The sequence below is a fragment of the Hippoglossus hippoglossus genome, chromosome 18 (assembly GCF_009819705.1).
Source record: "Hippoglossus hippoglossus isolate fHipHip1 chromosome 18, fHipHip1.pri, whole genome shotgun sequence".
NCBI lineage: Eukaryota > Metazoa > Chordata > Actinopteri > Pleuronectiformes > Pleuronectidae > Hippoglossus > Hippoglossus hippoglossus.
The window spans coordinates 613,577-641,108 of NC_047168.1; the positions used below are offsets into that span (position 1 = coordinate 613,577).

General features: G+C 40.7%; 2 protein-coding genes and 1 long non-coding RNA gene across 5 annotated transcripts in view; 2 read left to right on the forward strand and 1 right to left on the reverse strand.

Moving 5' to 3' along the window:
- LOC117752205 (ubiquitin-like-specific protease ESD4) lies at nucleotides 1-23,141 on the forward strand. 2 transcript variants are annotated; one of them, XM_034569405.1, is made up of 12 exons: nucleotides 1-369; nucleotides 1,537-1,662; nucleotides 2,192-2,929; nucleotides 3,460-3,573; nucleotides 5,239-5,350; nucleotides 6,194-6,341; nucleotides 9,107-9,154; nucleotides 11,989-12,066; nucleotides 19,511-19,648; nucleotides 20,754-20,837; nucleotides 21,050-21,100; nucleotides 21,554-23,141. In XM_034569405.1, exons 2-12 carry the CDS (start codon nucleotides 1,575-1,577, stop codon nucleotides 21,662-21,664), a joined length of 1,710 nt encoding a protein of 569 aa, XP_034425296.1. In that variant the 5' UTR covers nucleotides 1-369; nucleotides 1,537-1,574; the 3' UTR covers nucleotides 21,665-23,141. The 2 variants fall into 2 exon arrangements, with proteins under 2 accessions (XP_034425296.1, XP_034425297.1); XM_034569406.1 differs by lacking the exon at nucleotides 1-369 and adding an exon at nucleotides 676-697.
- Nucleotides 19,997-27,532, reverse strand: part of LOC117752208 — a 17,751-nt gene continuing 10,215 nt past the window's right edge. The window contains exons 2-3 of the long non-coding RNA XR_004611998.1: nucleotides 23,919-23,923; nucleotides 19,997-20,612 (exon numbers count right to left, since the gene is read on the reverse strand). This is a non-coding gene — a long non-coding RNA (uncharacterized LOC117752208). The remainder of the gene's footprint in view (nucleotides 20,613-23,918; nucleotides 23,924-27,532) is intronic.
- Nucleotides 24,940-27,532, forward strand: part of LOC117752207 (eukaryotic initiation factor 4A-I) — a 7,571-nt gene continuing 4,978 nt past the window's right edge. For both annotated transcript variants that reach the window (XR_004611997.1, XM_034569407.1), the window contains exons 1-4: nucleotides 24,940-25,053; nucleotides 26,388-26,430; nucleotides 26,615-26,747; nucleotides 26,974-27,113. Coding sequence is in view for 1 of the 2 variants with exons in the window: in XM_034569407.1 (XP_034425298.1) it covers nucleotides 25,031-25,053; nucleotides 26,388-26,430; nucleotides 26,615-26,747; nucleotides 26,974-27,113 (339 nt within the window). In the remaining variant the exon portion in view is untranslated. The remainder of the gene's footprint in view (nucleotides 25,054-26,387; nucleotides 26,431-26,614; nucleotides 26,748-26,973; nucleotides 27,114-27,532) is intronic.

Here is a 27,532-nt window from a genome sequence, read left to right on the forward strand (position 1 = left end):
ACGCAATCCTTACGCGACGGAGTTGAAAGAGCGAAAAAGCAGCCAGCGGTCCGGGGCTCCGCCACCATTGGTCTCCGCACAGACATTTTAAACCGAATTGAAACAAATTGTCCCTGTCCATTTCACGTATGCCTTCGACAGGGATCCGCCGTCGCTGATTCATATTTACGTGTTTTCGCTGAACCGGAAGACCTAAATGAAATCAAAGTTCGCAGGGAGGTGACATCTAGCCGCTCCACACCTGACTTCATTGAATTGGGTTTTACAACAATTAGCATTTGTTTTGGTTCCATCCCGACCCAGCATTAAACACGCCCAACTTCCAGTCCGAAGCAACTGGACTCACTCGTATAAACCTGCAGGCTAACGGTAAGCACGCCAATGCAACACTTCGCTATGCAAGGAGCACACGAGCCAGGAATTGGATTTTGTTGTTGCTAATATGGTATCTGCCTAAGTAACGCTCTGCTAGCTGACGACAACATGGCTAACAAGCTAACGTGTTAGCTCGGATGGACAACAAATTACTGATTAGGTCTGGTTATTTCAGATTCTTCGTAATGGTGGTGCGGTGGTTTCAGCTTTCTATAGTGACCGGCAATGTGATGTTTTCAACCGGTGGGGTTTTTATGGCGGTTTAAGTGGTAGAACCGTGACGTTGTTTTGGCTAATGCTCACCGCGCACAAGCTAGCCCTGGTGAGGACTGCCCCCTGCATCGGTAAGAATGGTTCTCACCACGTAGCAGCTGCTCTGGAAGGTTTTCTATTGGACACGCAACCACTCCCAGCTAACGATTTACTATTATATTTGCGATTTAATCCCACTGCTCCTTTTATTCGCGCAGCCGAGCGTTGGTACCGTAAATCGAGTCAGTGTAGCTAGCAAGCTAAGTTGCACATCCGCACTCTTGACTAGGTGCACATGGCAACGATGTTGTTGCACTCTATTCTCATTATCTAACAATACCAGGAGGGTTTTACAACTGTTACAACAGATCCTGTGGGTTTAAGGAAATGAAACACGCACACGTGGTCTGTTTAAAAGACCTTTAGTCATTAGAGCTACTGTGTATTTCATTGGGGAAAAAAAGGGTGCCAGTTACATGACCGTGTGTTTTGAAAATGGACTTGCCGGTGTAGCTCAGTCAATATTGCGGGATTAGTACCATTAGTACCTGTCCAGCTTGGGGTTGCATCTACAATTGGACATGGGTCTTCTCACAGTTGTCTCGAGGTTGAATCGTGTGTGGAGGGAGACTGGGGCACTGTGCAGCTGCTGTGTTCATAGTAATCTTCTGTCAGTCCGATATAACTAGAAATATATAGCGAGGAAAGTGTCTTCCTCTGACATCGACTCAGGTGGTTTTCACAAAGCTGGCCGAGTTCTTGACAGACCCTGCTGTGACAGCAAAGCTTGTCCGATTCATTTTCCCGAACTTGCAACAAAATTCAGTTTTTCGAATCTAATTTGTGAGATGTCAATACTATTACTGCCACACTGTAAACTGTTTGATTTTTTTTTTGTTGTGGTTGTAGGTGACGAGCTGGCGCAGGTCGTGGGTTGTCCGTGGATAATGCGAGACAGTGGCGGTAGCCTGGCCCAGAACTGCTGGCAAGGCGACCTGGGTCTTACGGCTGTGGGGCAGGATGATACAGGGGGAGGTAGGCATTTCACCTCTGCTTAATAATATGTTTACCTTCTAGTTAGGTTTGTATAATTATGAATAATGCTGGTGCAAATGTGTCAAGTACAGGTTATAAGTGACCGCGAGTACCTTCACATAAAGCATATTTGGAAGCACTTTACAAGCATTTATTTCTGCAGTTCTGTTGTTTGGAGCAGGCACTAGCAATACTTACATTTGTATTTAATCCTCTTCCAAGTGAAGTGCAGCTCAGTGTTGGTTAACAGCAAGTATATCCTATGATGAGTAATAGAAAACCTCATCAACATTTAGAAGGTACAGCATACAGCAGATGCCAGACAGAAATCATTTCAGTAAATCCCCACCATCAGTTAAATAGCACTGAATTAATGAGTTGTTGTACTATACATTCCAACTATCACACAGAGTCGACCAATAACAAATTGTCTTGAAAGTGTAGATCTGAAGGAAAAAACAAAGTTGTTTGTGTCAAGACTGCACATGGTTGAATTAAAAAATGAATCACTGTTTATGTTGGTGTTTAGGTGGGATTCCTGGAGACCACCTCATAGTCCCAGTGTCAGGTCACAGTGTACAGAGTCCCATGCACCTCAGGCTGGGGCAGAAAGAGAAAGTATGGACACGCGAGTATGTCGATGATGAGGAGGAGGAGGAGGAGGAGGATGAGGAGGAGGGTGGGATTGAGCCAATAGGTGACGAGGAAGAAGAAAACTATCTGGATGGGGAGGACAAGGGTGAGTTTGAAGGCAAAGATTGGGATAACATTGAGGAGGAAGATGAAGAAGAAGAAGAAGAAGAAGAAGAGGAGGTGGAAGAGGGAGGAGACCAAGCAGAGGTGCAGTGGGAGATCCCCGACTTTCCTTTTCAGTCCACCCAGCACTCTAATTCACAACAACTTCAACATTATGGACCACAACAGAAGGCAGAAGAAGGTGGTGTTGTCAATGTAGAGCATACTCTCTCCCACACCGAAGTAGGGGGCTTGATCAGGCCCCACCTCAGCAGGTACAGGGCTCTGAGGAGGTTCAGGCGCTGGCAGCGTTTGCGATCTCACGGAGGTCTTCAATTTCGGCTAAGTCAGCACTGGAAGAGCTGGCGCCAGCGTGCTCAGTGGATATGCTTTCTAGGGCATCAGTGGAGTCGGAAGGGGAAAAGCTACAAACTGTATGGAAAACAGAGGAGGATAAAAAGGTATCAACAATCCCCCTACACAGATGGAGAGGATGACAGCAACAATGAGCGGTTCAAAGAGTCTGACAAAGGTACTGACGTACACCACATTTACTTCTTAACGAGACTAGTTGATGAATATAAAGATGGCACAGTTCTATATTTTTCATAGGACAAGGAAAAGACAAAAGCAACTAAACGTCATTCTGTTTCATCGACCTGTTTTTAATAATTGTTGTATAATAACAGAAAACACGTAACGGAGGTCATCTCAGTCTCTAGGTTTCTGTGTTACTTCTGGATTGGCAAAGTATTTTGCATAGCATGCAATGTTTGCACAAAAGAGCAGTAATTTGCACAAGGAAATAATTGCACAATAAATAATGAAGACAAGCAGTGAATGCATTCAGTGTGTGTGTGTGTGTGTGTGTGTGTGTGTGTGTGTGTGTGTGTGTGTGTGTGTGTGTGTGTGTGTGTGTGTGTGTGTGTGTGTGTGTGTGTGTGTGTGTGTGTGTGTGTGTGTGTGTGTGTGTGTGTGTGTGTGTGTGTGTGTGTGTGTGTGTGGATTTGAGTCTAAGAATCTGCACAGGGAATATAAAATGTATTTTCTTTTCTCTGGCAGATCACCAAATAAATGGGCGCTCTCCAGACAACCAAGTGGACAGAGGGAGAAGGGAAGCTGAGGTCAAACCTTTGGAGCTGGCCCTTAACGAAGAACACATGAGCTGTGTGACAGGTATGGAACAGAGAGTTTTAGCTTGTGTTCACCACCAAATAAATCTGCTGTGCTATGTCTAACAAGATTTTGTCTTAGCTTTGTGAATCACTCTGAAATACAAAAGCTGTTGGTGTAGCCTAATTTCCTATGGCCGTCAGATGATAAGTAAGCTGTTAATGTCACATCTGTCTTGGTCACACTTTTCATTTAGCTCCCCTTTTGTTTCCCTGTTAGCTCTGCTTTAAAGTATGGTTAGTGGATCATTATCTACATCTGGTGTAGATCCAGAAAATTGTCAAGAGAGACAATGGGTTTCATGAATGAACTGTTAGTATGAAGAGATGTAGTCTTTAGTTACATCTAAAAATGATTCAGCAGAGCTTGCCAACTTCACAGATTTTTTTCAAATATTTTTAGATTTCCTTGCGGTACAAACTGACCAGATGTGATAGGAGTAGGAGGTGGGAATTGTGTAATATTGCAGTGATGGTGTTGATGGTGCCTAATCCAGGAACAGCAGAAAACATGCCAGTGCAGCATCACATATTATTGCACATATTTTTCATCCAGATCAATGACAGACCTCCCCCCTTGAACGTCAACAAAAATGTTTTTGTTTTTTTCAAGCATTTTCATATCAAACCAGTTCTTTTTTTCAGTGACAGGTGACACAACATTAACAGTGCTGCTATAGTTGGTTTCTTAGTACCACTGCTGATGCTGCTAAAAATGATCAACTTTGCTCTCTGGATTTGTGAAAGTAGGACATCAATCGCTGAGCTTTTATTTATTAATTTTTAAACTTTTTTTTAAATTTAGTTTTCAACAACAAAACAACATGCATTTTCAGACAGTTACTTTCTTTGTCCATTTTTCAACTGTATATAGTATTGTATACATGATATCCAGGTACAGTGTGCAACGCATAGAAAGAACAACAAACATCAGATAGTGCTCACTCCAAGAGAAAAAGAGGGGGAATAAGAATAAATGATTGATTACATACATACATAATTAAATTAAAACAAAAAAAAACAAGGGATGCAGAAATAATAATTGTCCACTCCTGAATGTAGTATCATAGGTGCTATATATGCTTTTCAGAGAGGATGGTGTATCAAAGACTTCTCTCCAGTATGTGTTTAACTTAGGGCAGAGCCAGAATATATGTGTGTGATTGGCAGCACGTGTTCCGCCAACACAAGTTGGAATGCGTCGGGAATCTCTGAACTTTTAAAGCTCTTTTTACACTTTCATGACAATTTCATGAATGAACACTTCTTGACATGAGGCAAGAAGCATAGCCTTATATGGTTGAGCCGTTAATTATCCTAATTTGCCATCCTCATGCACGTCTGCTCAAACGCGTGAAGGTGGCATTCATCATGCTTATGCAGGTCATCGACACTCTTTTCTGAAGTTAGAAATGTTTGAATCTGACATGTCATGTTTTCACAAACAACCCTTAAGAATTTTAGGATAAGAACACGTATGATCTTGCATGAGCCCCAATATTTTTTATTTTTGCTCCTTTTTTTTTTCCTAATTTGAAACGAATTATACGCAAAAACTACGGAAATATTCTAAAGAAAACATTGATCCACTTGCATGGACACCATAGTATATATATGTCAGGAGTTTTGTGAAGACAATTGTTTTGTCTTATGACTCCTCTGTCTCAAGGTATTCTCGAGGAGTCTCTACAGCAGTACGGCAGTTTGATCCCCATCCATGTGGATGACATCGTGGAGAAGCTTCAAGACATCTTCAGTGAGAGCTTCTCACAGCCGAACAGGTCAGACACAGTGTTTGGTGGCTACTTTAGTGTTTGATGATATGGTTTGTAGGTAATGGAGGAATTGTATATAGATAATTCGGGAGAGTTCTGCAAATAATACCATAAATGTTTAAGTAATCTGTTCTTTTCTTGATTGATTGCCTCAATTATGTAAAATAGTAGATTGCCCTCAAAACAGGAAAACGGTCAGTACGGGCCACATGTCAGTGTCTATGAAAATTTTGAAAATTTTGTTAATCCAGTTTTATTTGACTCACACTGTCACAGATTGACAATGTAGTTTTACGTTTTGTTCAGCTTGGGCAGTGCGACATAAGCAAAATATAAAAAACATACTTTTATTTGCTTACAATACTTAATCTTAGGCTTAGCTTTTATGATACCCTCTACTGTAACTCTGCTGTCATAATTTCTGTTTGTCTGTTTTGGTTCCTGACAAGACTGTAAAAAGTAACAGTTGGGTTGCAAAGAATAGTGTGACTGAACCGCTGTTAGGTTGTACAGGAGGCTCTTCAAATGTCATGTAGAGTTCTAATAAATCTTTTTTATTATTATTATTAATTTTCCACTCAGTGAATCATCAATATTAACCACAGTAATCATCAGAAAACTTTATTCAGGCCAAACGCATACATTGTGACTACCCATAATGATGTTTGAAGTGAACAAATAAGACCTAAATTAGTTACAATCCAAGGTCTGGTCCATTGACACTGTCACACTGTAGGTTGATCCATTTCACAATTCATGACATTTGTTACATAATCCAGAGGATAAATTAAAATAATGGGTATATTTTTTCCCCTTCTAATATGACTTCATGTTTGATTTGATCATTAGGAAAGCATTGGTTCAGCACCTAATACAGTCCTTCCAGCGTTCATCAGGATCCGCATTGGCTAAAACATTTCGAGTCAACTACAAACGCCACGTTCTGACTATGGACGACCTGGGCACTCTGTATGGACAGAACTGGCTCAACGACCAGGTGAGGCATGACAGACTTGTGACTCTTAATACAATAAACTGTTTTCATGTATGACATTTTACTTGTCACAGTAAAAAGCTTTAGAGAAACCCAATTCGTCAATGAAAAACATCAGAAGGGTGATGCATAGCCTGTGCACGTGCTGTATATCCACCAATCAAGCTTTGCTTACTTTTTCTATTCTAATTAGGGTTGGGCGATCTCAACTTATCGCATATGACAATGTATGCAGTGAAACATCGCGATGGCCGATGCCGATCTAATATCTTGGAACATGTGTTTTTCAGACCATGTTTTGTTGACCAATCAGCTCCACAATTTTATCATCCAGGAATACCTTACCATACCTTGCCTGCACAACTATGCTGGCGCACAGTGCAACAATGGTTCAATTCCATTATCTTCATAAGGCATTTCCAATTTTCACTTCTTTAGTCTCTGTCAAAAACACTCCCACATTTGAGATGATCTGAGCCTATGTGAGATTTTGTAGCGGCATCTTTTAAAAACAAACTTTAAATCAGATCATTTCTTCTTTATTTCACTGACAATGGGACCCACAGGTAACACAGCAATAACGCCACTGCTTTAGTTATTTAGTTCCACTGTTGATACTGCAAAAACTAAGACTTTCCTCTTTGGATCTCTGAAAGCTTGCAGTAGGCTGAAAGGTCTCAAAAAGCAATAATGCTGCAAACTCACTCTCTGCATTTACCGCAGCAGTAGCATGTTACACTCCGTGTCATTTATTTCATTAGTGATATCACTGCCGTAGTCACCAAACAATCTGTCGTTCTTCGCCTCCACCTCACTCACAAGCTCCTCTGTGTCAGAAAAGATGCGCTTCTTCTAGCTTGATGAAATGATTCACCATAGAAACCCATTGATCATTTGGGTCATTTAATATTCATGAGGTGCTTTGCATTGACCATTTATGGCTGAATGTGGGCATGTAGAGGGTGGGTTATAAGGCAGATCAATCAATCAAATCTTATTTGTATAGCCCATATTCACAAATCACAATTTGTCTCATAGGGCTTTAACAAGGTGTGGCATCCTCTGCCCTTAACCCTCCAGATCCATCTATGCACTTTTCCAGGTTTACTGTGATAAAGGAAACATTGCATTCAGGTGTGCATGCACATGGGTTTTATAAATCAGATTATTTTTTGGCTTGTGGATTTTCGGCTTTTGTGCGCACACGCTTTTGTACTCTTTTAGTATTAATCCTATGCACTGTTTTTATAAATTAGGCCCCTAGTACTCCAGGGAACCATGGTTAGAACTATTAGAAGATAATTGATTATTCTGTTGACTATTACTTCGATTAATCTATTATTAATAGATAAAAAGCTACATTTGAACTTTTCCAGCAGTTTATTCAATAAGCAAATTTGTCTTTTTGTATAATGCTGTTTCTATATGTATTACAGACATCTGCAACTTAATTATGACTATACGATATCTTTTAATGTGTAATGTCAGAATGGGGGTTCTCAACTGGAATTATAGTAATTCAACGGACTTATATGTATATATCTATGATGAGAAACCCCACCCACAAAATCTTGTGACTGTAGTATAATTTAGTGTGTATAACTTTTCCACAATAAAATATAGATACAATCACAAGAAACGTTAACCAGGTGATTTTTAATTAGATTTTTAATTAGAGTAAATTGGATTTGGAACCAATAAGGACACAACAGGTCCTTCGGCAAAGCCCATGAATCTGTCTCTTGGGAGGAGACCCAGAGGTGCACACCTGTAGACAGAGAAACACATTCACAGACAAACAGGAGCTAATTAGGCCAGGGCTAGAACAGCTTCATATGACAAACGTACTACTTCTCATAGGCTCTGCCTCTGCCCTTCTCTCTGCTGCATCATTTGTAGTGTTTGCCTTCCCCACGTTTCGAAGGTTTACACCAGAGAGGAGACGACAACATCACATGAGCTACACAAGGCACAGCATAGACCATTTTCACACGGCAGCCATTCAACTCACACATGCACAACACAGCGGGAGGTTTTCGGCACGGACATGTTCACAACAGCATCAAATCCTCCGCATTATTCAGACTAGAGGTGGAGCAGACAGAGGCAGGAAGTGATGTATTAACGCCGCTGCGAAGATCACGTGATTTTTGTTTACAGCACCTCAACACCGTCATCAGCTCTTATTACCCTAAACTCTTTTGACATCTTCGTCAGTGTCTTCTACGTGCGGGTCACTGGTTTTTCACTGGGAGATAAAAAAAATTAAATTTTTGTGTCTGTCACGTGTTACAAATGCCATCAACGTCATTACATGTGACATAAAGCAAACACAGCATTACACATTAAGAACATAATACCAACAGCCAAACACGGTGGTGGAAGTGTAATGTTCAAAATGTCCTATGTGTAAGTTGATGTTCAGTTTCTTCCTTGAGAAAAGTATCTTGAGACACAACCCTGGGTTTAATTACTTCAACCTTTTTGAAGTTTTGTAATGGTTACAATGATATAAATACTTTTAAAACCCCAGTATTCTAAGAAAACTTACCTCTCTGCCCGAATAAATGAAAAAAAAATTCATCGGACTGGGTGGCAGACTGCTTACAGATGAGAAACTCTGCCATTGCAGCACTTTCTTTTCTTTGTGCTAAGAGCAGTGTTATTGTTGATCTCAGACAAAAGTTATTCACTGATCAGAGAATGTCCTGTATCCTTCTTAAAGATGTTTGTTTACATATGTCATCTTCATTTTTTTGTTTTTTTAGGTTATGAACATGTATGGTGACCTGGTCATGGATTCTGTGCCAGAGAGGGTAAGGAAATAATAATGTACCAACTACTGATTTTACACAGAAACAACTCTGTGAAACAAGTAACAAAAAAATAATAAAGTTTGAAGCCCAGGTTTCTTTCTTCGAGTCCTCGAGGGGGAGTCTGTTTTACAAATTGCCATAGATCTGGATGTGATTGGTTTGTTAAACATGGTTAAAACCAAATCTGATTACATTAAGCTTCCTACGTGTTTATTCCCACGTTGCACAAGTTACTGAATAAGGTTGGGGTGTTGAATCTATTTCTATTCAATTTATAATTTGGTATCCAAACTTGATTCTCTTAGCGGCTCTTGTAATCAGTTGTGTGCATCAGGTGGGAATTGTTTTGCCCAGGATAATAGACTACAACCAAAAACCGCAATCAAATGCTTCAGAAGGAATTTGTTACCGTTCTTCCTCACTAAACTGCTTCAGCTCAGCTGAGGTCATTCCACAGCATCTCTATCTCTGACTAGGCCACTCCAAAAGGTGTGTGTGTGTGTGTGTGTGTGTGTGTGTGTGTGTGTGTGTGTGTGTGTGTGTGTGTGTGTGTGTGTGTGTGTGTGTGTGTGTGTGTGTGTGTGTGTGTGTGTGTGTGTGTGTGTGTGTGTGTGTGTGTGTGTGTGTGTGTGTGTGTGTGTGTGTGTGTGTTCTCTCTATCCAAATAATTCGACTTAAGTTTCATCAGTCCACAAAATGTTTCCCCGGCAGTGTAGATTGTCATGGTGCTCTTGTGCAAACTTCAGGCGTGCAGCAATGTTTTTTTTGGAGAGCAGCGGCTTTCTTCTCGATGTTCTGCCATGGACACCCTGCTTATTTAAGGTTTAGTGTATGGTTGGCTCCTGAACAGAGATGTTAGCCAGTTTCAGTAATTCCTTCAGGCTTCCAAAGTGTTACTCCAGTGTTCTTCTTTACCTCATTGAGGATTCTGCAATGTGCCTTTGGAGTCAACTTGGCCACTTGTAGGGAGACTAACCACTGTACCATATCGTCTCCATTTATCGACAATTTGTCTAACTGTAGACTGATGGAAATCTAAAGTCTCTGAGAAGACTTTGTAACCCTTTCCAGCTTCATGCCAGTTAACTACTCTTGATCGTAGCTTGTCTGAGATCCCCTTTTGCGAGGCATGGTTCACATCAGCAGATACTTCTTCTGAATAGCAAACTTAAAAAGTTACAAAAATGTTTGAGTCAAACTAGCTTTATCCAACACCTCCAAATTTGTCTAACTTATTGGACTCCATATTGTCTTATATCTTTCTAAGACATTTCCTAAGTTTTTTTCCCCACACAACTAAGTACATGTGTACAAAATAGGCTCTGTCAAATTATTCCAAGGGATCTTGAGGGGATCCCTGCAATATCTTGTAGGGGGTCCTTGGCTGGGAAAAAACACTCGTACAAACACTCTTTACCTCCCTCCCCAGCACACAACGTCATTCACTACACACAATCACTCGCTATCTCTCATAAGCTGTTTTCAGACATGACCTCTAGTGGAACTCCTTAGAATTGGGTCCCTACTTTCTCCAGAGTTTGCCTTTCACACATGAACAACACAGCGTGAGATTCTCTGCTCAAAAGCATTCTCAACAGCAATAAATTATCCAGAGCATTCAGGCAAGGGGCAGGACTGAAGGTACTAATTTTGCCGCAGAGATCACACGTTTTTGTTTATAGCACATCAACACAGGCGTCGTCTCGACGTGTGTGACACTTTGTGCAGAGTTAATACTCTCACCCGGACATTTGCGTTCAGACATACAGCCCCTGCAGAGAAAGTCCGGAGGATCTTCGGAGTTCAGTGCATGTCTGAAAGCAGTAGATATCATTTTCCCTGTGTGCGTTCATGAGGCACACATACAATACTCAGCAGGCAGACAGACAGACAGACAGACCTCAGCTCAACACTGACCCTTTTCTGTAATGCCGTGTGGAATTACTTAAGTGATCCATTTTTTCCCCCCACCCCACCCAACTCTCAAACAGGCCCAAATATCCACATGAACACACAGGGCCAGTAGACATCAACTTGTTGAGGAGAGCGATAGTGCTGCCATTTAGCTATGCTCCGATCAGTACCAAGAAGTCTAACTGGTATTCCTCCAGGATCTTCCCTCTTCAATTCTTATATCCATTTTGAAAAAGAGAAAGCCCAATGAGTCAAAATGGACAATTGAGGTAATTTCACAGACATGAAGCTGCAGCCCATAGAACTGGACCAATTTGAACCATTTGAATCTTCTTTCCTGGATTGATCTTAATCTGTGTTCATGAAATCTCTTCATATAGGCTATACAGTACATACCAGAATCAAACATTGGGTGTACGCCTGCAGAACAGGCCAAGCCTACATCATAATTGACTAATTGAATAATAAATGTCTCATCTAGCATTATGAAAATGATCCCTATAGTGATATACCTCTTTTTTTCCTTCCCTTTTAAACCAAAATGAGACTCTTTGGCACATTTGCCAAACCCACCAAACTCCATTCAAAATCATTAAATATTCGCAATACACACTTAATACAAAGTCAATAGGAGAAGAACAAAACTCACTCAAACCATCCTGGCTTGTGTTTCCACTGTTTGAACAATCATTCAACACACAAACATAGTGACATCGTGGACATGTGTGTACTTGGATTAGGATTTAAAAGTAATTCATCATGTTTTATTTATTTGAGGAATACCATCTCAAAATATTGTTCACATTTGCCCTTAACATAAACGTGTTCACAATTGGAGTCCACGATGATCACACATTTTGTTGACTATCACATACAACAATTTTTTCATCGGCATAATTGTTCATTTCTGTCTTCCTCAGGTTCACTTTTTCAACAGCTTCTTTTATGATAAACTAAGGACAAAAGGATATGATGGCGTCAAACGGTGGACAAAAAACGTAAGTGTTTCCTTCTTTGAAAAGTCTTCAATTAAGTTGTTGGGATGCTCTCCTAGACCATCTTGTCATTAAGTGGCCAAACAAGCAGAAGTTTACCCCCCGGTTTGCTAAGCAGTTAAATCTGTCTCAAAATAAACCGGAATCAAACATCTTTGTAAACATTTAGTACCAACAGGAACTCAAAATCCAATATAAAATATAGCAGATGAAACTGAGAATAAACAAGGAGCTGAACTAACTTGGTCAAACATACAAACTGAACAGTATCAAACTTCTTTGTAAACATTAAGTGCAAACAGTCATTCAAAAACCAATATAAGATATAGCAGTGGCATCACTCACTCTGTTGTGATTACGAGCTGCAATGTATGAACAAAGCAGCACTCCCATGTTGTCCATGGCCTGTTTTCATGTTGCTAGCATTGTCCCTAAAATGACGTGCACTTTAGTCAATGGAATATGCCACTGATAAACCATTTCCTTTGGCAGTTGAAAATGAGTCACTGGTGTGTGTTCTATGGACATTTTTTGCTTGGAGCATCGCAACGCGTCCAACCAGTGGACAGTTAAACCTAAATCAGCATGGGCCACATGTCCGAGCTCGAGATATCTGTGGTGAAGCTCATTGCTTTTACATCTTCTGTACACTTCTGATATGTCTGTTTGCACACTTTCTTGTACAGTTTAGGCAGAATTTTCTCGACGGTAAACTGTACCTTGATTCCAGCTGTTCAAGTAGGTGACGGAGCCTTCGTTTTCAGCGACAGACGGGGGTTGCACATCCAAAACATGAATGAATGACGTTGTTTTTGTCGCTTTCACGCTGTCCGTTGGAATTTTCTCACGTCTTTGCAGTTCTTTCGCCAAAGTTGACTGCTTTGTCATATTGTCTCCTTCTTTTGTTTTGTTCAACTGCAGGAACTTGGCGTGCTCTTTAGCATGATGCTTCTGGAGGTGCTTGATTAAGTTTGTTATGTTGCATTTTTGCAGTGCCACCGCCACCCCTCGCAACATCTCCTTTGCATATATTGCAAGTAGCCGTCAAACCTGTTAGCGTAGCAAGCGTGAAATACCTCCATACTGCTGACTCTTTGACTGGCTCCGTGTTGTTGTGAATCAAGTCTACCGGCATGCTGCGCGTGCGGCTGAAGCATGACGTAGCATGCATCGCCAACATAGAATTGACGTGAATAGATAAGCCCCATTATCCGATACCCGATCTAGCTGTTTAGTCAATATCGGATAATAATATTGGATCGGTGCATTCCTATACAAAATGTGCAGCCGTTCTTTCTAGGATTATAGATTTTATTGTTTGACAGAGGGTGCTGTGGCGTTATGCATGGCTGATGAAACAATGGAACCCTCCCCCCCCCAAGCGCTTTGAGGCACTTGGCTCAATATGCTCCTGTGCTGCCTCAGTTCAGCTGAGAAGGAATGAGAAGGATTGTCCATAATGGCTTCTGGTTTCCTCATCTTTTTAGTCACTGCCTCAACACTGTCAAGTTCCATCCTCATTACAGAGCTGGCCTTCCTCGCTGGCTTGTTGCCATGTTGTGATTTGTGAATATGGGCTATACAAATACAATTTTATTGATGTTGTAGTAGATGTTTAAGGTATAAAGGGTGAATAGAAATTGTGACAGGACAGTTCCCTGGGGTGTACCAGTGTTGTTCACGATCACATCTGACAAGCAGTCCTGCAGCCTGACATACTGAATCCTGTCAGTGAGGTAGTCTGTGATCCATGTCAGAGAGCTTCTGGGGCTGACCTGAGTCGCTGAACGGTGTTAAACACACTGGAACATTTTAAGAATATAATCCTCATGGTGCTCTGTGGCCTCTCAGGGTGTGTGTACAGTATGCCCTGTGATCCAGGTAGATGATGGCATCACCCCAATTATAGTCTGCTATGCAAACTATAGTGAAACCAGGTGGTCATGTATCCGTGGCCTGAGGTGCTGTAGGATGATCCTCTTGAAGGTTTTCATGACGTGACGTTAAAGCCACAGGTCTGAAGTCACTGGGAGCACGGATACGTCCTTTCTTTGGCACAGGGGCGATGCAGGACGTCTTCCAGGTCTAGCTTAGTTAAAGTGGGAGAGCTACTGTGTCAAGCTGCCACTCGCTGCGGTGCTCACTCGCAACTCAATGTTTCAGTGTGAGGAATCAGCAGTTACTACTCAGTCTGCTCCACTCAGTCTCTCTTGTGCGTGTGCTGACCCACAAAGACACACGCACACAAACGCAGTTTCATCGGACACATCTGTAAACCCAGTAGAGATAAAATATTAAATTGGTGTTCACGAGTACAAATTACGTACATTTGTTTGCATATATAGCTGGGAGTGAAATCTGATCATAAGGACATGCATTCAGGATGCGTTTTAATGTCAACAATCACTGGGGGTTTGGAAGTCACACAAAATATTTGTAAGTTAATGTCGAAATATTACTACATGGAATAAACAAATAACATCAATACCTTTTTTTTCACTTTTACCTGGTATCATTCTAATCAATTCCAGCCGCAGCCAGTTCATATAAAAAAGTAGGAAAGCTGTGATTTCAAGGCTTGCTACAGATGTTCAAAATGTTACATTTAATTAAAAAGTATGGAATAAATTAACTAAATCTCGACCAAAACATTTGTAGGATTTGGTAAATCACAATCAATTTCACAAGGAAAACATTAACATTTCCTAATTATCTAGATGTACCATTTATCTGCATAATATTAATTTATATTTAATAACTGTATTGGTGATTTAGATTTACTAATTATCTGCAAGAAATTGATTTGGAGTCACACATTGTTGCTTTACAGTGATATCCTTATTTACCTCTACATTCAATACGTGTTTGAATTACAGTTTTAAATTGCATCACAGCACTTTAAAACTATTCAATATTATTAGATGTCACTTTGTTGCAATCATTTTCCTATTTAAAACGAACTTCATGATCATGCCTTTTCGGTGCACCAGTTAACTGAAGTTTGGTCAACAGATCACAGCGAACAAAAAGAACAGCAGGTACAGTGCAACATGACAAACGTACTAAACAGTAGAGGTGTGCATCTTCACTAGCCTCACGATTCGATTACAATTCAGCTGTCAACGATTCGATGCATTTCAATGTATCGCATCCACAGTTTCCTAGATTACTGCACATGGCTGCTTTTTCATCAATTAATAAAATCAGTCGGACGAACATGAACTCTGTTTTTATTTAGAAAATGCTTTAAAAATATTATAGATGGTTAATGTTATTACAAATGTGCTGCAATTTAAAAAATCAAAAATCAGACTACAACAGTAAGTTTATGACAGTGGTCAGTGCTCTCCACACTGATTTGACATTCGTTCAGTTTATACTTGTGTGCTGCACCTAAGGCTTAAAAGGACAAACAGAATATAGCCTTTACTGTATCAAGGTGGCCCCGCCTGGCCCACCTTAGCAGCACCACTGCACTGAGGAGCGTTACTCCGCAGGTCAACAGGTGACTCTGCTCCTCTGTTTTCTAATCACTCACAACTGATCTTTATAAAAACCTGCTGAATTTATGTTTCTGGATAAACAGGTCGTTGCTTCTTCTGCAACAAAGAAGTTAAAACACTGTGTCACGTCGTAATCTGCGGGAAGATCTTCTGTCTGCAGGAGTGTGTGTGTGTTCGTCTCTGTCTCTCTTCACACACAAACTGATAATCACATGTCTTTAATTATTTATCGATGATGTCGAATCATGACTAGGGATCTTTCCGCTCACTTTAACACTGATGTCCTGACTTTTTGGTCACGTTACGTTACATTTGTCTCATAAACTCTAGAGCGAATCAAATCAACAAAAAGTAAACGTCAGTCCTGTACGTGTCCTAATAACTTGTGATCGGTCGTGGTGTTTATTGTTAAAGTGTAAAGTGAGCGCAGGTCAGAGGGGAAGTGAGGAGGAAACCGACTCCGACAGAGTGACGCAGGACGACCAGACCTTTTTAATGTGTGTCTGTCCTGAAGCAGCGCTGGTTATAATTATTCAGCGGTGGGACATCCTTAAAGCAATGACGGTAGCTGAAAACATGAATCGATTATGTTCTGTCACTGCATCGATGCAGAGTCGTCCAAGTCCGCGTTGCGATTCATCCAAGAATCGAGAAATTTCCACATCTCTAATAAACAGTCGGAGGGGCTCTAAGAAAAGCAATGGCAAATCTGTGTTGGGTAGTTGATAATGCAAAAACACCACTGGCCACAAAACTGTTGCCATTCTGCTTTTTAATGGGGAAAAAGTTGATTTAAAAAAAATAAAAAATAAAAGTTATAAAATTCTGCACTGCAAAATATATGGTGTGCAATACTTTACTCAACATGCACTCTATGTGAAATGGGCCATCACAGCATGTTTATTGGATATTGGCTTTATTTCAATAATTCATATTTCATACACAAATAACAGGGAACCAATTAAAAGTAACAGAACAAACTAAGTCAACATTTGTCAACGTATGATAAAAATCTGAGGGTTATAGGTTTACAACCATTGTCACCATGATCAGAAAATGATGGTAACAGTTTTGGAAAGTTTATAATGTGTTTTTCACTCAGGAAAATACCAAACACACAAGCAGCATAGCTTTCAGAACCTTAAAAAACTGAACACTTAAAAACATTCTTAATCCTGTTTTACTTATGTGCTTAGTACCACCACTGTTTCAACCGTAGGGTCTTTTTCAGGTAAAGATAAAATGAACATGAACCTATTTCCTTTGTCAGTCATCACACAATAATCACCCAGTAATGTGAACTAATAATTTCTTATATGTAGGCCAGGATGAATAAACCATCATTTTCTATTCCTGTAATATTTTTTTCCATACCAATACTTTACCAAATAAATAATTGCAAAAATTTGGACAGACCATTTAAATATTCAAACATGTCAATGGAGAAAATGTAGGGCTGGGTGATAAAACGATTGCGATAATTATCGCGATATAACTTTTCCTCGATTTGAAATTGAAGACATGGTAGATAGAACGTCGATAGAACTCATTCCATCCATGTTTTGACAGACAAAATGAACAGCCAATGATGATGACAATAGAGCCGACCCAATCATGTGACCGGAATAGAGTTACAGAGAGACGAACACACACAAACATACACTCCTGTAGACAGAAGTTCTTTCCGCAGATTATGACGCAACACTGTGTTTTAACCTCATTGTTGCAGAAGAAGCGATGCCCCGTTTTTTCCAGGAACATAAATATGAATCAGCAGATTTTTTATTAAGATCAGTTCTAACAGGGCCGTGCAGAGGCCTTTAGAAGGGCAGGTGCTCAAATTTCCAAACGGGCACATGGAAAAATTGTCATATACCAACATAACTTACAGCTACAAGTTTCTGTTGTGGGGTTTTTGGAGAGGTTGCTGCGGCTGGAGGGCTGTATTAATCTGAGATTCTAGAAATAAAAAAAAAACATGGTAGAGGCTTCCTCGGGCTGCAGCAGCACAGTGGTTAGATGGCAGATGGCGCCTAACGCTACTAGTAAAGGCTGCGCAGTGCACACAGCAATATAAACACAACCATGCATGCTCATTGCCTACTGCGTTTATGTAGAAATACACAAAATATTGTGCACACTGCTGCAAACCCCATTGACGGGCATTGAAGAGGGCACATCAGGATGAGCTCAGGTCCAAACTCATGTGACTGACGGCAGCCAGGTCATTTTATTTATAGCAAAATTATTATTTATTGTTAAATGTTCTTCATGAAGGGCCATGGGGAGGATGTCTAGCAGGTCAGACTCTGCATCATCAAACCCTTATTCACAAACGCAGCTTGGTGTAATCTGTTAGCATTAGCAGCAACCACTTTTTGAAAGCATATAGCGATGGAGAAATAACAAGAAATGGGCGGTTTTGCTGCCTAAATATCCTCTTGTGGCCTCATTGCACCGTGAACAAAGGCATGACAATACCTGGTTAATGAGCCTCAGTGAATTTTGGGTTAGCGCAACACCAGGCAAAGGGTCTGCACAAAACACAATGACAGACTTTCAATCAAACTACAAAATCTTAAATGAAGGGGAGATGGCGCACCTTGTTTCAAAATCAAACGAGAGAAATGCCTACTGATTTTTCTCCCGAAATATATGAACATTTCTACAGATTGTTTTTAACAGCATGTTACATAGGTAAAACCTGTATGTATACTTGTGTACAATTGTCTTGTGAAAACAAAATTGAGTACAAGTAACTAATATTACTCAACTCTGAGGGCAATGTATTTTCTCATTAATGCAGTCCCTTGTTGTTGGCTCATTCAAGTTGTTTGGGCGGAACACTATTGTAGGAAAATTGGATAAATTAATTGAGCGGGTATCTTGAAAGAAAAAAATGTTTTATTTGGAGAAGTAACATGAACAACTTTTTCAGTCCTTGCCATGTTTTTAATCAAATCGTAGAAGATGCACTTTGACTTTTAGTAGTTAAGATGGCATATTGGGCAACGTTAACTTACTAACTTGTGATAAACAATGTTCATCTACTGCAAGGAATGTTACCTGGTAAAAATTGTATAAAACATGTTTTACCTTTTTGGAAATGGCTACAGCATTGTAAATCATCTCATGTGACGCCACTTAACCAGTCAAATCTGTGAATTCTGATAACCACTCCGACACTAGATGGGGACCGAGATACAAGTAAGAATAGATTCCGAGAAAAGTAATAAAAGTTCAAGATTCTTTTAAACGGACAGTTCACCGAAAAATGAAAATTCACTCATCTACTCACCACTATACCGAAAGAGGGGCGGGTGAAGTGTTTGAGTCCACGAAACCCTTTTTTTGTCCCATTGTCTCTCACACAAACTTGTTGACCCATCAGAAAGGCCATCTGCAGCATTGTGACAAATCCTGCTCGTGTCTCTGGCCAGTTAAAAAACATCTACCCGAAATGTTTTTCCCATCCTTGGCAGGCAGACAATATTCATCATAAACTGTATAGATAAAGTTATCTGTGAAGGTTATCAACAAGCATACAGCTTTCTGAAGGCAGGTAGAATTGGATCATCTGAAGATACCCTTACAAGTAATATTCCCACCAAGTTTAGTAAAAATCACTGCAATGTTGTTATTTTGTACACATACACACACGGTAAAATTACTACCCAACCATTTTCAGTTTTTACTTGTAGCCTGTTTTAGTATTATGCTGTCTGAGGCCATAGTGTTCCATCATGACCCACATGTCATCTGCACAAACTCTTTCTCATCTGCATGGTTAATTAAATTGCTCACCACTGTTGGAAAAGAAAGCTAATCAATTTCTTCTGTACTTTCAAGTGGTTGGAAGCAGTATGTAATATTAAACATAACCAAATGTTTTCTCTTTCTGCTACTCTCTGTCCTCTCTTCTCGTCTTACTCGACTTGTATCAGGTGGACATCTTTCAGAAGGATCTGTTGTTGATCCCTATCCACCTCGAGGTTCACTGGTCGCTGGTCAGTGTTGACATTCCTCGTCGAGCCATCACCTATTTCGACTCTCAGCGGACCCTCAACAGACGCTGCCCGAAGGTAGGACTAGATTTCCACACACATACTCGTAGTTTATTGAAAACTAAAAAAAAATGCCTCGAGACTTCTTTGGTGAATAGTGTTTGTGTGTGATGTCAAATTAAACTTTCCATCTAGGCAGTGTCCAGGCTGCAGACTGCCTTCATATAACAGGCAGGTGTAGTCTATTCTGACACACCTCCTATTGCTCTGTTAACATGGACCATCAGCCTGTTTCTTTATCCTGACCTTTGGTCAGATTAACCCACTAACATGCAGGGTCTTACCTGTGTTTGCAGAGGTCTTGGGGTGTTTTGTGTGTTTCAAGGGTTTGTGGTGCTGTTTGGGAATTTTAGAATTTGAGTTTTTTTTAACGTTGTTTTCAGTTGTTTTTTTTATTCCATATTTCTGAAAGAAAGCTGAAAATACTTATTTTACTTGTAAGGAAGTCTATTACTTTATTTTTTTAAATAAATTTAGATTACCTGAACATGTACACAGAATAAGAATAGACATGTTGATAGATTGTAAGTTTTTTGACAAATGCAGTGATGTGTGGATATCAGTTATACCTGCAGACTTGCGATTGATCTACAGGTCAAGCGGGTAGGGTTGTAAAAATTAACATTTCTGATTAACAGCGGCTGGGTTTAGGTGGGTGAAATAGGCCTGTTAGTTTAATTAAAGCCCTTTTAACACTCAGGCCACACTGGCTGTATAAGCGTTGCATGTGCACCGTGGAACGGTGCTTTTCATTTCGGGGCCATGTTATCAGGTTTGAGCATCCACACGTCACTGAGCCATAATGCACTTCTAGAGATTTGAGGTCTCTCCTATTTTCCCTGCACACCATGCAAGATTCACAGCAGAATAAACAGGGGAAATGATCTATTGCCACAATTTCAATGTTTACTGTTGATTTATGTCCCAACATAAATATTTGCAACTCTTCCTGTACTCATTTCAAAGTAGAAGCACCCGTGTACTTGACGTGTATACATTGATTTGGCAGTTTATACACTTTAGACACACACACACACACACACACTGTACATAAATTCACACAGAAACCTGTTTGTTTGCTTTACCTCTATAGTCTTTTCATTGATTCTTTTGTTGTTTACAGCACATTTTTAAGTATCTGCAAGCAGAGGCCATCAAAAAAGACCAACAAGACTTTTTGACGGGATGGAAAGGCTTTTTTAAAATGGTGAGATGCATTGTTAGTTTTATTTTTTGTCCTAACTTGACTCCCTGACGCAGATTGAGGTTTCTCATGACACAAAGCCCTCTAAAGAATGAATTCAAAAAGTGGTGATCTCTGTGGGGGAACGTAGGCTGTGGATGCTGAGAGTCATAGTTCATATTATTAGTGTGGCATCTGTGCTATGGTTTGCTAACATTACGGATTGTATGTTGCAGAATGTGGGTCGTCAGAACAATGACAGTGACTGTGGGGCTTTTGTGCTACAGGTGAGTTTCTCAACGTTTAACCCCTAATTAACACGTGCAGATTTATGTGAAATCTTTTAAAGCTTTAAAGTCAATGTTAGGGGATCCACTGTTTATCTCATCAGTATCTCCATCTTGATTCAAGCCCATATGCAGTCTCAGTTTCTGTGTCTATCCACTGTGGGAGCCTTAGAAAGACTACAGAGGGAGGCTATGGCTTTGAAACGAATTAAGTGTGTTTAGTCAACTCAGCCAACCCTGGTGTATCTAACTCAGGAAGTAGGCTGTTAGTTGCTGTAACTTGAGGATCTATGGAGCTGGTCGCTCAGCGCTGGGGGAACACACGCACACCTACGGGCTGATGTTGCATGTGGTGTAAATGCACTGACAAAATGTTTTGTTGTGAAACTGTTAATCTGCAGGCCTATAACTTGTTTTTTCCCCCCCTCATATACCCCCCCCACCGCCCTGCAGTACTGCAAGTGTCTGGCACTAGGGCAGCCATTCGGCTTTGGCCAACAGGACATGCCACGGCTGAGGAGGCAAATGTACAAAGAACTATGTCACTGCAAGCTCATTCTGTGACCAACCCCCCCCAAACCAAGCCCACCATCTCCAGATGCTCCCACCCCTAACCCCAACAAGATGGAGGGACAATGATATAACAAGAAGAGGACAATGAGCAAATGATTGGACTGGAAAAAGACAAACTTTTGAAAAACTTTATTTTTCTCTGCAAATATCCAGAGAAATTACTTCTACTGTAGGTGATGTTATTATTTTTGCTTTTTTGTCTCCCTTTGCTTCCCTTCACCCCCCCCCCCTTGGAACCCTCTGATTTCATGTCCATGGTTATTCCTTTGTGGTTGACAGAGGCCAAGACTAGCTTCTGGTTTGGAAATGTGCTCATCTTCCATCTTATTGTATACCATATCTATTTTTCTGTCTGAATGGGAGCATGAAAAAGATCATGGTTGGATTTTTAAAAGAATCCAGCCCAGATGAAGGCCTGAATCACACTTAGTCTGACTACTACTTAAAACGGAAGATGCCTAAATAGTAAGTGCAGAGGTGGCGTGAAGAAGATTTGAGCCAGTCTGTGTACGCTTGTTGTTAAGTAGTACCAGTGGATTTCCGTGCCTTCCATCCATCCACTCTATACATCAAGTTGTGTTCCATTCCAAGTGTTCAGTGTGAAACTCTGAGCCAACGTCTTTTTGAAGAAAAAGTAGAAATACACTCCCCCATGCTACAGTCAATGTTATGTTGATGATGCATTCTAGTCAGCACATAATGTTTGCCACTGTAGTGCAACGTGACATTTCCAATGTATAATATTTTGCTTATTCATTTTCTAGAAGATGTTAAGATGGATTTAAAGTGATCCTGAAAATGGAAACATGTTTGACGTCAGAAAATGGCATAACAAGCTCTCCTGGTGCTTTTTTTTTTCTGAGGGAAACCAGTAGTAAAACATAATCCTTGAAACACATTACATATTGACTCTTTGTGCCAGAAACCCCCTCAGCCACCATCTTTATTCCCAGTCATACAAGTGGAACATCTGCACATGGGAGATTAGATCTGCATCTGTTGATCACCCCCCCACCCCCCCCCACCCCCCACCAAACAAGCCAGACTGACATTGGCCTAAAGAAGGGGTAGCTTTACATAGCGTTTATCTTTTTCTGTGTTTTATCTCTGTCAGTAAATGTGTTGATATGCTTATTGCTTTAAAGAAACGGTGTTAAAAGGAGGACTACAAATTTGTGTTGTTTCGGTGTAGGTACAGAAGAGATCCTCATGCTAGTATGTCTTTGAAAGTTCAAGAGCCATTTTGGTGTGGACCATGACAGCTACACAATAGATGAAGCATGTCCACATTGGAGTTACAGTGTCCTCCTCTTCTTTTTGTAACGAAAGACAAATTTGTTGATAGCTGTGTTTTGGTTTGTTTTTTTTGTCTTTTTTTCAAACAGGAGTTGATGCAACAGAGATGACAGTTTTATATATCTTCTACAATGCATTATGGTTGCTAAAAATTAAAATACGTGGCAAACGAGATGTGTGTGCAATTTTTACTGATATTACTGAATGGGTATATGCTGGCTACATGCTATCTGCATGTTGTCCTGGATGTACACAATTGGGATACAGGTATTTTACTTGAGAGTTTCCAATTTATGCCAACTGACAATACAACTCCAACATTCAGATCAGAATACTGCACTCATTTATTTATTTTTGTCACAAGTAGCTTAGCAAATAAAGATTTTTAATTTAATTAGAAACATGATTAATTTACAAATATGATGCACTGTTAACTAAATTCGACCCAGCAAGAGACTTATCAGAGATCTCTATAAGGTGACCCACAACTTAAGAGTTCATCATTATGACGAAGATAGCAAAAATTTATAATTCATGCTAAATTGTTAAAGCTATGCTTTTTGATATATTCAATAGACTTCACCTAACACACTAGGGCCTTGGTATAAGGTTAGGGGAAACCTCTTGATGAGGAAGCTTTAATACAACACTAGTAAAATCTGGCATGGCAAAGAAAAAACCTGTGAACCACTGATCAAAACAGAGGGAGATTGGGGATGGTTTGATGTGTGGATGTGATGTTTGCCAAAAGGACAGATCCATTTGAAAGCACTGGTTGTGATTCGATTACAATTCAGAAACAAGACCATGTATTTCAATACTGGTGTCAGCCACTATAATAACAAACTCAGAACTCTAAACATAAATAGAATTCCAATAATAACCAACTGTACGATCTGTAGTATGTGTGGAATGTATCTGTGTGAACCTCTTTCGTTCTGACACAAACTTTCTCTGCTTAGTTTTCCTATTCAAGAAAGAGAAAATAACTCTTGCCTGAGGTTCGTATTTTACCTGTGGAGCAGTCAGAAACAGACCTTCAGAAAGGTTGTTTTTTTGCATCACTGATTGCTCAATGTTATGATGAATGTGGAGGAAAGTTATGTTTGAAAGCAACTTCAAGAGCTTTTTTGAGAAGATTGGCAGGCTTGAAGGGTAAGGATATCGAGGAGTAACATTTAACAGCATATTTTAGACTGTGGGGTTTGATATTAAGTTAACAGGGTGTTAACAGGGTTGCCCTCCAAAGCACCTAATCTGGACAGGAGTTTCAAACCTTTATTGTTCACCAAAGACGCAAGGAGGAAAAGGAGCAACAAAAAATTTTAAAAAAGGGGAGTTACACACGATATCGATGAGATCTGATGTTAGTTAATAAGTTAGTTTCAACCTTGACGCTGGAAACAACATTTACAAACATTGTTAAAGATGGAAATGACTTTGGCACTTCTTTAATACTCACCAACATGTTTAGAAACGATCCTAATGACTGACACTGTCTTGTTTTATTAGTGGAGTTCATCAGCACTTCATTATTTGACCATTAATGTGGTTTAAATGAATTCCAGCATGAAACAGTGTGACACAATCTATGAGTGTGACTCATCATTACATCACTTGATGTGAAATATGTGCCTGCTGTAATTTTCCATTCTCTGATTTGCTACAAAGTAAAGTGGAATATTGTTCCCAGTAAACCAGTGGAGAAACGTAACCCCCGGGGACCGGCCCTTTGTCCGTGCTGATGGCTCAACTGATGTGGTGGGGCCTGGAAACAGGGTCCCGGGGCCGCCCGGCCGAGAGGGACCTGGCTACATCTTGCACTTTTCTCTTGCAAAATGTTAACTCCGCCCTTGTGCCGTGCTACGAGTGAAACAAATCCTGCACGCATGAAGGCGCTATGACCCGCCTACTTGCAATGTGACGCACCGGTCGGCCAATCACAAGTCTCGCTGGGCGGGAGTTCGCTTAAATGACGGCGGTGTGTTGCAATGAGAGAGCTTCTTTGTGTGTTGTCAAGGTATAAAAGACATTTCTGCCGCAATTTCTTTCTTTGGAATAATGTCGGCTGAAAGTGAACATAGGTAAGAGACCTTTATGTACCTGTTGCGCTGCGCTGTTCCCGGGTGTGTTTAGCTTGGTTAGTGTCGGTGTGTTGCGCTGTATTATCGAGACTTTTCGCGATGTAGACAATAGCGGATTCGTTCTGGCGGTTCTGTGCTCGACTAACGCGAAGGCCTCGGGACTAACGTCGCAGTATATAAGCGGTCGCATTCCACGCCAGCTAGCTCCGGGACATCCAACCGTAGATGTTAGCATATATCCGAGTACAAGTACGTTGCTTGCTACGGTATAATATAACCGTTGGTTTCAACGGCAGGAATGGCCGCCGACTGTCCTGAAAGCAACGTTATAAAAAAAAATGGATGAAATGGCAGCCGGCGCCTTGGGTAGCACGTGATGGAGCTCGTACTAGGCCTCAACAATGTCATTTTTCCCCCGATGGCTCCGTCATTATTTTTCTTGCGCTCAATGAAAAGTCGCGTTGGGTCTGTACAGCCCCCAGTGTACGGGGAGGAATGATCGCGGTCGCCATGCGGAGATATTTGTTCTTCTTGTCCGGCCAGGCGCACATGGTCGAGGCGGTGTTAGCCGGCGGCTCCGACAATGCCGGTAGCGTAGGCCGCTAAATACCAGGGGGAAGCCATCTCCCCCCCCCCCGTATGCTGCTGTTGGTGACGTGCTACCACGAACTGCTGGTTTGTGTCGACGTTTGCTCTCGTCAACGGACATATTTCACCCGACAGGGCTAATAAAAGAAGTCTCGTGAAAACGAGTCGGGCCTGCTGGCAGTGGATGTAGCGGTTTGGAGCTAATGCTAGCCGAGCAGCTCTTAATTATTGGCACACCCCTTGTGCGAAAACCACGTTTAAAACTCGCCATCCATCATGGTTTGGTGCTAAATGTGCAGTCTGGGGGATAGCCGATTGTTTTCTACGTGGCGATTTGTGACTTTAGTCGCTTCCAACGACCACGGCCTTCGGCGGAGGAACGACCATCTTGAATTGAAGTAATAGAAATGGCGGACTTCAGGAAAGGCGTTTACTTTCTAGAACGGCGTTAATGGCGATGTTTGAGTTTAAACTAAAATCCTTGACGTGGGTTCTCATGCCGTGTCTGGGAATATGATCAAGAATTTGCCGATTGTTTTTTTTATTGATGATGCCACCTTAGGTGTCGCAGGGTTCGATTAGAAAGGGAACGTAGCTCGATTTTGGCCCACCGATGTTTCCTCCCACAATCAGCACATTGTGATGCCAGTATTCCTGGGAATAATTGTCTTGCAGTTTTGATATGTGTGATACAGAAGTAAGCGCAAACGAATTAATACCACGACTCTTTGTTTGTTCGTTCTCAGAGACAATGGCCCAGAGGGCATGGAACCAGATGGCATCATTGAGGTGAGTCTGATAACCCAAACCTAAATTCATGTCAAGATATCCTAAAGAAGATCTTTACAGCTTTGTTAGCCCCAGAGTGTACTAGGAACAGTTAAAGTATTAAGGTTAAATGCACATATAATTACAACCTATAAAATGAATTTTGCATTGTTAATGTATTTTTCCCTTTGATTTACCTCTGCAGAGCAACTGGAATGAGATCGTGGACAGTTTTGATGACATGCACCTGTGCGAGGCCCTGCTCAGGGGAATTTATGCCTACGGTTTTGAGAAGCCTTCCGCTATTCAGCAGAGAGCCATTATGCCTTGTATCAAGTGTAAGTTGATGGTACCCTTTTATTTAATACATCATTTTTTTGTGTGCTTTCCACTTGAGACTGCTGTCTCTGGTTAATGTTTTATTTATTTATTGCACTTACCCACAGAACAAGTTGACCTTTGTAGTTGATTATTTTTTAGGTGGTAGCCCTAAAAGTTATTTAAGGTTAAACTGGGCATGTGTATATTTGCATAACCTTTTCTTGTATCCACCCCTCCCATTAGGTTATGATGTGATTGCTCAGGCCCAGTCTGGCACTGGTAAGACTGCCACCTTTGCCATATCCATCCTTCAGCAGATTGATGTGGAGCTTAAATGCACTCAGGCTCTGGTCCTGGCCCCCACTAGGGAGCTGGCTCAGCAGGTAACATCAAATCACAACCTTGCTTTTCTAATGTTGCATGAAATTGGCCATGGGTTCAGATTGGTTACTTAATATCATTAGGCTTGGTATATTTAAAAGCTTCTATATGATATTACCAGAACTTGAGGGAACAGTGAGCATCTCACTCAATGCCGATTACCCCAAATGATCTATAATTTTCTTGATCAGAAAATGAGACATCACAACTCATTTCCTCTGAATACAGCAACATTTAAGCATGATCCTCACTAGAGTTAAACTTTGTGCTACAACCAGTTTGGTATTTGTAGCAAACATGCCAAATGGTTAATTTCATTAATCCCAGACAAAATCCACCATACAACCTGTAATATGTTCATTTTAAATGTGTTGACTTATTTTTCATAGTTTAAAATATGCATCAACAGACTGTTTCTTGC

Excerpts from the sequence above, each read along its gene's own strand:
- LOC117752205 (XM_034569405.1), top strand. The coding sequence starts at position 1,575 with ATGCGAGACAGTGGCGGTAGCCTGGCCCAGAACTGCTGGCAAGGCGAC. Across the intron at positions 12,067-19,510 it reads TCAAACGGTGGACAAAAAAC|GTGGACATCTTTCAGAAGGA; the intron begins GTAAGTGTTTCC and ends GACTTGTATCAG. Across the intron at positions 20,838-21,049 it reads GGAAAGGCTTTTTTAAAATG|AATGTGGGTCGTCAGAACAA; the intron begins GTGAGATGCATT and ends TGTATGTTGCAG.